The 10,869-nt window shown below is 30.8% G+C and overlaps 2 protein-coding genes across 2 annotated transcripts; both read right to left on the bottom strand.

The window, feature by feature from the left end:
* Positions 1-1,267: 1,267 nt before the first annotated feature.
* LOC137834948 (uncharacterized) lies at positions 1,268-7,015 on the bottom strand. Its single transcript, XM_068643208.1, has 8 exons — positions 6,612-7,015; positions 6,367-6,419; positions 5,242-5,301; positions 5,047-5,124; positions 4,192-4,321; positions 3,818-3,870; positions 2,272-2,457; positions 1,268-1,525 (listed from the first exon to the last, which is right to left on the bottom strand). The coding sequence occupies exons 1-8, from the start codon at positions 6,931-6,933 to the stop codon at positions 1,388-1,390; spliced, it is 1,020 nt and encodes a 339-aa protein (XP_068499309.1). The 5' UTR covers positions 6,934-7,015; the 3' UTR covers positions 1,268-1,387.
* A 2,027-nt stretch (positions 7,016-9,042) lies between these two features.
* Positions 9,043-10,059, bottom strand: LOC137836158 (uncharacterized). Its single transcript, XM_068645014.1, has 4 exons — positions 10,031-10,059; positions 9,752-9,853; positions 9,455-9,620; positions 9,043-9,210 (listed from the first exon to the last, which is right to left on the bottom strand). The coding sequence occupies exons 1-4, from the start codon at positions 10,057-10,059 to the stop codon at positions 9,043-9,045; spliced, it is 465 nt and encodes a 154-aa protein (XP_068501115.1).
* Positions 10,060-10,869: the final 810 nt, after the last annotated feature.

Consider the following 10,869-nt stretch of genomic DNA (forward strand, 5'->3'; position numbering starts at 1 on the left):
AAATATAATTATATTTCCATATTGTAAAATTCAAAATATATTTCTTAATCTAAAAATGCATTCATAATTGTAAAAAAAAAAAATTATAAATTTGAATTATGTAACCAGAAATATATTTTCAAATTATATAATTTGAATGCATATCCATTCAAACTTAAAAATATATTCTAGATTACAAAATTTAGAAATATATTCTAATTTGCAATCCAAAAATAATTATAAAGGTAATTTGGACTTATCCCACATTCCATAGAAGTACATAAAAAAAATCATAAGGTTGCACGAAGAAAAAGTTTAGATATGCGTTCATTTTCCCTAAAGACCCATGTCCTTCAACTTAAAGACTAAACCCTATAGAGAATGAATTATCTTCTTTAATATTGTCTTCATTGTAGCCTAATATTTTGGCACCTCACAGTAAAACACACTGCACTCATAGTAAATGTGAAAATACAATTTGTCCTTAGGTATTTCAAATTACATAATCCAAATTGAAGTTTTTAGATCCAAAAGTATTCTCTGGTCCATATGAAGTATTTAAAATAAATATATTTCAAATTAGATAATCCTTTTCACCTGAATCTAGAAATAGCTTATTATGTAATTCAAAATGTTTTAAAAAATGATATTTTAGATTATATAATCCATAAGTCTTTTCTAAATTCAAGATTAGCTTCTTAATTATGTAATTCGAAATATAACCAGATTATATAATCCAAAAACTAATCAATTCAAAAAAGAGTTTCAGATTATATAATTTGAAAGGTATGCGGGGTGTAGGAAGAAGCAACCCACCATTAATTCTTAACATTTGGTCCCCATCTGTATTTTTTTTTCTTTTTAATATCTAAGAAATTATGCATACACTACAATAAAATCATTAAATAGAAATCAATTTATAGATAAAAAATAATTAGTTGCTATATTAATTAAATTAGATACTAAAAAAATTATTAGTTTCTAAATTAATTTCTATTATTGATAAATAATTTCTAAATTGGTATCTAATTAGCTACTAAAATTTTTGCTACCAAATTTAGAAATCTAAATAATTGGTTCTTAAAACTTTGATAGCTAATTAGATATCAATTTAGAAATTATTTATCAACAATAGAAACTAATTTAGAAATAAAAAAAATTGTAATCTCTAAAATGGTCTCTAATTTAGTCAATATAGCAATTAATTATTTTTAGTCTATAAAATTGGTGTCTATTTAATGATTTTCTTGTAGTAATATGATTAATAATGAGTAGGTGCTTGGTATAGTGATGCATTAAAATTCTTGCTTTTGATTAAAAAAAGTTTGAAATAGTATAAAAAAAGTTTGACTACCAAAATGTTTTCTCATTAGATATGGAGAGGTAAGAACAAATCCTAGAACCCAGCTCACAAAGGTCTCCAATTCTTCACACTTTGGCTGAGAGGAGAAGGGACACTAGCCGACCAAGAGTCCAAATCAGGCAAAGGTCCTGTAAGTGCCATAAAATTTGCACCATTTTCCTTTGGCATTCTCTTCCAACTTAGCTGAGAAATTCAAAACACAACAACCTATAAGCATCCTAAAAGATTATATTAAAAATATACTCAACCCTACAAGAGTGTTCTATCCCACAATTATACTACATTAATTAGAAATCCTATCTAATTTCAACCAACAACATAGAAATGAAAAGATTTACAGGAACAGTAACACCTGAGAGTTACAACAAAATCAAACAGGTTCTGAAATTCAGGAACTCCTCTTCAACCAAGAATATGTGATCCAAGAAATTCAAAGAATTGCTCCAAGAACCAGGTTTTCCGCACAAAAGTTATTCTCTATCAAAAGGTTGTAATGAATCTCTCAAAACAGATTTTTGAAGTCACTTTTAAATTCATCAAAAAGAGTAGTTTTATAACAACTGAAGTGAAGTTTTAATTCGTTTTAATCTGTGAAAACTATGAATTAGTTCGAGTTTTCAATCTGTTAAAACTTAATAGACATAAAAATAGTTCTGTAGACCATGCATCATAATCAACTTAAGGATTAAAAACTTTGTTATAATGGGTCCTACTACACAATACCTAAAATGTGTTCACACATTTTACAAAAGAAAATTCATTTCAGAAATGCTCTGCGTGCAGAAAGTACTTGGTATTTGCTACGTTTCTACTGTTCTATAGCATATAAAGATCTCTTTTAGCTTCACAGAACAGAATGCACTACAGTGTAATGCATGAAATAATGAAGAAACAACCACAAACAATGAGATCAGAAACAGAAGCATTACTTGTCCCGGAAATGCTTTGGATAGTGCTTTCATAGCTGGATTTAGTAAGCATGATTCATCACTTGACAAAGTTTCAGGATCAGTACTTCCATCTGTGGCACTTGGACCCCCACTAACACCAGCACAGTTTACCATGAAGCGACCATCAGCCATCAATCTTTCTTGTAATCGCAGCCATGTACTAACCTGATGAATGCATTAAAAACTCTGAAATATAATGCTAAAATTCCTTGAGACAGTAAAAGTTAATTTTTTATCATTCTGACCTTGAATTTATCATGAAAAAGATCAAGTTAACAGATTAAGCAGATCACTGTATGAATTTACGAATATATATTTAAGAAATTTTCAATCTTAATCCCTTGTTTTAGAAGAGTTCAAGGATTCATTTCTGCTTTATGATTCCACATCATCAGTTTAACAGGAATTTCATCGTAAGTTTATATACAGGCTGTAGATGAAGAATGTTGAAACAAAAACAGAGAAAAATAATAGGTAGATCAGCCTTTACTTTTGAGATGTTCAGAACCAAGGCAATAAAAGATCAATTTGTTTTAAGATAATTACAAGTTTTCATTCATAAATTTGTCTTCTCACCGGAGGCTAATCAACTTTTGGGGTTTCTGTAACTATAACTGCAACACTAGAGAAGCATATTGTTTTTTAACACTATCCATCCCACAATGACCACAGTTTTAGCCTTTTAATAAAATTCCAAACTCACTGATGTTCTCATTTTCCAACGAAAAGCATTAATGTTTTTCTTCCTGATTTTCAGTCAAATTAATGCATTTATTCAAAAAAATGAGGCTATTTTAGAAAAATTATTTCGATAAGAGATATATTTATTGTTCTTCATATGTATGAAATTGATAGGATAAGGAATGTTGGCTTAGAGACTGGCAGTAAGCCCAAGGTTTGGAGGTTGTATGCAAGGAGAAAAAAGGGTATGAAGAGAAGTGCAAAGGTGGAAAAAGATGTAACAGAATCAGTAAAGGAGTAAGAGGGATAGGGAGAATATAGGGGAGAAAAATAGGAGGTAGAGGGCAGAGGGAGTATCTTGCTTGCTCCATAAACTATTTCTAGATATTCTACAAAGATCTTATGAGCCCGACATGGCTTAGACATTCAACTTAACATTGGATTTGATTTTTTAGCAAGTTTTTCACGTGATCGTGTTGTGTTAAGAGATCAATGCAGACAAAGACCCTGCACTTGAAAAACTTCAAGGGACCTTGTGCATGGTTGTGTGAAAAATTCGAAAGTATCCAAATTCCATTAACTCTCTCCTCTTCTTGTGCCATATAAATTCAAAATGCCAAACATACTCTAAAGTATTAAGTGAATTTGGGTAATGAATGAGATAATGGCATGAATGAGTAAAAATATTCAAAAGATAGCAATTCAATTTTATACTTTTATTGCCAGAAGCTTAAATTTGACACTACTATTACGAAAAGAGCAAGGTACACAAGCTGTCATTTGACTAGGAAGAACTTCACAATCACCTAGAACATGCATATCTGTGTGTAGAAAAACTACATACCTCTTGCAGCTGAGGCAAAACTTTTCCATCAGCGAACAAGTCAACTACAATGCCTGATAATTGAACAAATATATGTTGGTCAACAGTAACAAAATAGTATCCACTTCAAAAAATGAGGAAATAAGGGATATTATAATGGTGTATTGCTACTGCAAGAAAAAAGATCCCTCCACATGATCAATTCAACCATGCATTACTGCCTTGATATTTTCAATTAAATTGAGCTGCATTGTTGAAATAATTTCCTTACAAGTGGATGAAAACACAAACAAGGTACAAAGTTTCTTTTACTAAGAAGTATAGGTAGAAAATAAAAGTAGTATCATAGTATGAGAAGGTAGATAACTAGGCAATATGCAATGTGAATGACTCACCAGCATATCTTCCGTGAAAATCCTTTGAGGGAACGAAAGCATCACCAACATGAATATTTAAAACCCCACCATCTTCTGTGGCCTTCTCCAAATCAGATAAGCCAAAATAATCTCTCACCTTGTCAATCAACTATAATATTTGGTTTTTCAAGAACAAAAGAATAGAAGGGTTAGAATGCATGCATCAGGGATCATATCAATTAGTAGATATGATAGTAGGATAACAAGGACCGAAATTTAATTGAAAACACTGATCATAAATGTTTTAAACAGAAAAGATATTTTTCACCTAGAGTGTACTGAGATCTAGTAAGACTTCTTTTTAACATAAATAGAAAAGAAATAATGCATATTAACAGACAGGGAGAGGAAAATACCCCATAAATTTTTGGTATCCTCAAAAAGATACCATAAGATCCTAGGAAGTAGTTCAACTCTAATTTATTGTTCTTATAAATATAAGCAATGCTTATTTTTTCAGGCATATAAATATCAGTAAGCTGATAGCTGAGTGCAAAAATCTAACCAGTTCACTCAAACTCTAGCTATTTTTTTCTTAGAACTTTTTTCAAGACAGAATCAAAGCCCTATTCATTGAAATCTGATTATTGTTTCTGCAATATACAAGTAGAAATGGGATGTTGGTTATTTCGTTTTCACTAGAGTTATCACTGACTTCAGTGTTTCAATTTTGATAATCAGGTTTCAGAAGGGATTGTTGTTTCATAGAATTCTACAAAGTTAATAGCTCTAGATCACTGAAGTGTAGATGTACTTTAATACAGAAATAAATAACCAAAGAAACTCCATTTAAATTTATTAAAAATATCTTAGCAGAAAAGAAGCATATGTTACAATTTGATCAATCTCCCAGCCTTCAAGTTGCAGTGAAGGCCATAAGTCAAGCATCAGATGAGCTGCAGTTCCACCACCCTGCAGGATTTAAAAGCAGTATGAAATTACTTACAAGATCACTGATATTTAGAAATTCCCTCTTGTAAATTCCTTCCCAGACTATAATAGGTGTCAACTTAAAATTAAATGAATTACCAAACCTAAGATAGCAATGGGACCTTTTGGAACAATAGCTGGCAAGCTCGCAAATTCATCCTGTTTAATGCAACAAATTCAGAAACCCTTGGCATGTATAATTGATCAACCGATGTGCAAATATTTACAAAAGTACAAAGCAGTTACATAGCATACAAGTAACAAAGTAAGCAATGATAGAACTTATGCACCTGGATTCACCTTAACACTCAAAGAATATGACAACTAAAGATAAATATGAAAATGATTATGCAGTTACTTTCAAGCACTGTGGCACCCTACATAGGACTTTCGTATTGACCCTGAAGTAATTATACATGTTGCTTGCTACATCTATAGTTTAATAGTTTTACTAAATATATCAGCTACATTGCGTAGCATTTATTCACAAGCATGGAATAAATAAAATTTGATTTAACACAATAGAACTCAATGGCCATTTGCTGGCGGCGGTTGTTCAGCATGAAAAGTGATTTACTTTCATTTTGGATAGGTTTCACTAGACAACGAATGCAAGATCAGAGGCCATGTTTGATCTTAAATTTTGACATAGCATTAAAAATGCATCACCAGTTTCTTGCATCAAATAACAAATTAAGACAAACTTTTGCTATTAAACATGATAGGCTTGACCCAGATCCAGTTTAACACCTTGACAATAATTCTCTGGTGTGAACCCTATGTTCAATTCTCAGCATTGATATAGAGCTTATACAGCTATGTCAACAATTTTTCTCAAATCAGAAACTCCTATGGAGTAAAGTTAGCCATTTATATTTAAAATATAACAAATCCAAATCAATAGGGTGAGCTGAACAAAGGAAAAATGATAAGAAAAGCAGTATTAGTTCTCAACCTTGTAAATATGTCTACAAACTGCAAGCAAATATGAACACAAGTATACACACATCCCACAATGAATTTGATATATGAATCATAGAATAAGGGGGGAGTGCTTTTTAACAATGTTTCAAACTTGGACACTAAGCAATCCAAACGTCATTACTTTGTAAGAAAAAAAAAGTTTTAATTTTACACAACATACACCACCCATTACCCTTTCGAGGTATGCATCAAACACACATGCATACAGCAAAACAAACAATGTCAAGGTAGCATACATACCCAATAAGAACCAGTCCATTTTGACTCATGGTAAAGAACACTGTGAACACCATCTGCAACAAAAGAAACGCAAATTCTGACACATCAATTACCCTTGGCACACTGCTGAAGGAGACTGATCACAGACAAAAAAATACAAATATTTACAAGGAAATGCAAGACGGCATTTGAATACTTTTGAGACCCATGAAGTAAAGTTTGAATTTTTAAAAGCAATTCATACTGAGAGAAGATGAGAGGAGTACAAGATGAATCAAGGAGTAACATTCTAGCCTTTGGGGTGTCCACTATGAGTATGTCATTGTAAGCAGATTTGATAGATGCAACCAGTTGAAAGTTCTCTTCGTCCTCAGTTTCTACTTCTTGTTGTTGTTGTTGAGCAGCAACAGAAAATGGTAAGTGTGCATTGGACTTTGAATGATAAGTTGAGTGGAGAAGAAAGGGTTTTGGTGTTGGGATGAGAGAGTGAGTTGCTGCAATGGAAAAAGCAAAAGACTTAAACTTGATGTCTATGCCCAAAAGGGAAGGAGACATCAAATTGGTTAAGGGCAATGCACATCCTCTCATTGTGTTCTCTTGCTTCAATGCCAAACAAAGGGATAAGTTAAACTGAAAACTCCACCTTTGTTATCCAAACTAGGTTATTACTTGCACGGGAAAGATTTTTCTATGAAAGATTGTATTTATGAAATATTATTAATATATTAATAAATAATTAAATAATTGTAATTTATGTAGGTATATATTTTAACTTTTTTTGTTACAATAAAGATGCATAGAGATGTGTTATAGTATCTTATATAAATAATTTTATACCACCTTAAATTGAAATATTTAATAATAATAAATTTTACAATATATATATTTTCACCAAATACAATCAACTCATACAATTTGTTTGTAAGTAAAGAAATTTATACAATATAACAAAGATACTAAATTTATACAAAATACCAAATCATAAAAAAAAAACATAAGTTAGAAAACAAAAATATAATACAGAAATATAATAGTTATAAATATTAAAAATGTTTGAACAACCTATACAAAAACATAAGTTTGATATTGCATTCTCTAAAAAATTACACTCTTCTCCATGATTTGTATCTGTTAAGTTTTTCTTTTGGGTTGTATATTGTGGGGTAACAACCATGACAACTTTCTCTATTGCATTCTCAGATGAATTGTCATGTACATGTTCTGTACTCTCTATGTCAGAAACCGCATCATGTATGTAGTTTAATCCATATGAAAATGTTGTTAACTTATTCCTTTGACTTGTGGATTCTTGGTTGAAAACCATCTTCATTTTCTTTGTTGGATTGTGGCCTGATTTGTCGCGGACATCTGCAATGCAGTTTTGATTTTAATACATTAGCAGTAAATAATAACCAACAATGAGAACCTCATTTACCTGTTGTTAAAACAAAATTTGCTTCTCCATAAGAAATTGTGGGTGTCTGAGGACTTTGTTTGCTACAATTTTTATCTGGAGTACCTGAAGAAATCAAGTCATAAACGATAAACTTCAATTTTATATTTCAAAAAAAATGGCATATGAGGTTCTACCTATAAGTTTGGTAGCTTTTTTGTGTAACTTATTCTGAAGAATGATCTTCCTTCGGTTTCTTGCACACTTTGACTCATCTGGATCCATATGCATATACTGTTGTTAGTGAAGTTCAGTTAGTTGTTAAATTGTTTTGACAAAAGAATTTGTCAAATAGGTAGAGACCAGTGAAAGTTTAAAGCGGGAATCCAAATTCTCTTTTTTGGATGCACTTTAACTTTCTCAAATTTGGGTTATTCCAATGGTCTGCACAAATCTGTACTACATCATATCCTTCTTGTTCTCAAGTAAAACAAATTAGGCTAGACAACAAAGATTTACAAAAGACAGTCAAATTGTATTAATAATTAATATTAATAATAAAGTACAGGTGAAAGCGGCCTGCACATTCCCAAAATTACTGACAAACATTTTAAAACAAATTTTATAAAAAGTTATACACACGATTGTCTATTGATCTTGGTAGCTTACCAAGGTAGATATTGAACATGCCCAATTCTATCTCAATTTGAGTACAGTGATATAAGCAGTACTATTCTAATATTTACTTCATCTGATCATGGTATCAATCTTATTATCACTATTGTTCTAGGGCAGGTTGTGCTTCAACATTTGCTTACTGATTTTGAAGTTAAATTGCTCATTCTCATCCAATTTGTGGATGAAATCAAAACTCGTCTTTAGCTTAAATATGCACACTGTCTTAAAAGGAGATGGATTTTTATGCAATTTGTTTTCAGAATTACTGGAAGCTTCTGCAGCATGATGTTAGTGTCAAAATTCAACCACTCTTACAAAATTGCATCTTAGCTGACTTGAATTTGAATGTCATAACTATCATTCACAAAATCATAAGGCTTAATGCAAATTCCTTTGTGTAATTATATTCACAAAGATCAATAAAGTTTATTAAAATTCTAGCAATACACAACTATACAATGCAATACATAACATGTCATACAGTAATCATAATATCCTCAAAACATAAAATAGTTATGACATTGTTTTGCATAATATATCAAATCTACTACAATATTACATAAGTAAGCAAATTATTCTCATATCCTCAAAATATCAAATGTCACACATAAATTTTAAATAATATTTCACTTCTCAATTTGAACAGTTCTTTTAAATGTCTTGAGTGACAGATTGTCCTCTGCAACTTGCAACAATGGTGGAGATTGTCTCTTGAGTGGAGTCACTGTAACACTGTCATTGCTCAAATCCACAATTTGAGATTGCGCCTCATTGCATTCACTCCCAAACTTTGTCTACAAATCATGTTTCAATACACACACTTTCAGAACAAATGTTTTCAACTAATGCTATGGTTTATTAGAAGTTATTTATACCTCTGTGATGTTCTCACAGAAAGCATCAGTTAATGCTAGTTTTCATTTTCCTTTTTTTCCATCTTGATCATATATCTCCTTATCAAACAAATGAGGATTTAAACAAATCAGTACTTAACAAACATTTTATATTACAGACATTGTAGAGTAAAACATAACTTACCAATGAACTATTATTGTCACTGATGAAAAGTTGAATGATGTCTTCATCCACACAATTTTTTTTAACTTTAAAGGTTTGCTCAAACCTGAAACCTTTATCCATTTTTGAATCAACCTTAAACAAAACCTTTTTCTCCAATATTTGTGCAAATTCATTTGGAAGATTTCTGTTTTAAAATAAAAATGAAATTCAAATTAATCAATGCACAGGTTATATATATATACATATATATATATATATATATATATAATTCACATTCAAAGGTGTGCAACAATAACCCTATCATGACTTTCAAACATTTCAGCACATGATTTACTCAGCAGTGAACTTGCTTCTCTGTCAAAAAGCATGAAGGTTGTAGAATCAATGTCATCTATCACACGAAGTTGCACTTTATACCTGCCATACAAATACAATATGTTCAACGCAACACATTAGTATTGTACTATAATCAATATCCGAGAATAAATCAATAACACATACTTCAAAACGCGTACCTATGGGTGACCTTCATTACGTGCTTATTGCATTTTTCACAAAAAAACATTTTGAAGTCGGGGTAAACTGCCTTGTTACAGATGCATGCGAATACCACCAATCATCATCGTCGACAACATGTTTTATAAACAATCTCAAAATATTCATATCTATACACAAAACAAAGGAAATGACCTTGAATCTAATCTAAACAGTTTACATCAAAATTTGATTTTACATTCATATAGATTTCTTTCATCAAAGTATACAAAATGTCTTTTTACACAATCAAAGAAATTGATTTTCCATGATATAGACTTCTTTCATCGGAGTATAAAAAATATGTCTTTAAACAATTACAGAATTCTTTGATCCTTGTATCAATCCTACATCTGAAAGTTCTTTGATCCTTCTTTGATCCTAAACATTGATCTTCAAATGCAGCCTACACAATAAGCAACAACGTGAGCATGTTCTTTAAACTGATCTTCAGACTCTTCTTCTTCAAATGTCGCCTACACAATAAAGTCTAATAAACCAATATAAAGCAATATCTAAATATAAGCAGTAACCAATATGACAAATGTCAAAATCAATAACAATGGACAATTCAAATTCAAAAAGAAATTGCCTTTGATCAGCAACAGAGAACCAAAGACCAAAAAAAATTGAGAAAAAGCATGAAAGGATGGCAGAGAAGATCAAAGTTTTCAACTTTGATAAAAAAAAATAGAGAACAAAAACAAAAAAAAAATGAAGAAAGCTTTTGCATGTGATAAAGAAAGCTTTTTTATCATAAACAGAGAACCAAAGGCCAAAAAAAAGTGAGAAAAAGCATGAGAAAACATATTGACAAACAAAAAATGAAAGGATGGCAGATAAGAAACTTTGATAAAAAGAACAGAGAACAAAAACAAAAACAAAAACAAATTTAAGAA

This window comes from Phaseolus vulgaris, chromosome 5, assembly GCF_000499845.2.
Source record: "Phaseolus vulgaris cultivar G19833 chromosome 5, P. vulgaris v2.0, whole genome shotgun sequence".
Taxonomy (NCBI): Eukaryota; Viridiplantae; Streptophyta; class Magnoliopsida; order Fabales; family Fabaceae; genus Phaseolus; species Phaseolus vulgaris.

Bases quoted from the DNA above. Each gene is read 5' to 3' on its own strand.
- LOC137834948 (XM_068643208.1), bottom strand. From the start codon at position 6,933: ATGAGAGGATGTGCATTGCCCTTAACCAATTTGATGTCTCCTTCCCTT. The intron at 4,322-5,046 runs GTAACATATGCT...CAAATATTATAG, and splicing joins GCTGGGAGATTGATCAAATT to TTGATTGACAAGGTGAGAGA. The intron at 2,458-3,817 runs GTATGTAGTTTT...TGCATTCATCAG, and splicing joins TTTTGCCTCAGCTGCAAGAG to GTTAGTACATGGCTGCGATT.
- LOC137836158 (XM_068645014.1), bottom strand. From the start codon at position 10,059: ATGATGATTGGTGGTATTCGCATGCATCT. The intron at 9,854-10,030 runs GTAACAAGGCAG...TTTGTATGGCAG, and splicing joins GGTGGTATTCGCATGCATCT to GTATAAAGTGCAACTTCGTG. The intron at 9,621-9,751 runs GTTTGAAAGTCA...ATTTTAAAACAG, and splicing joins AGTAAATCATGTGCTGAAAT to AAATCTTCCAAATGAATTTG.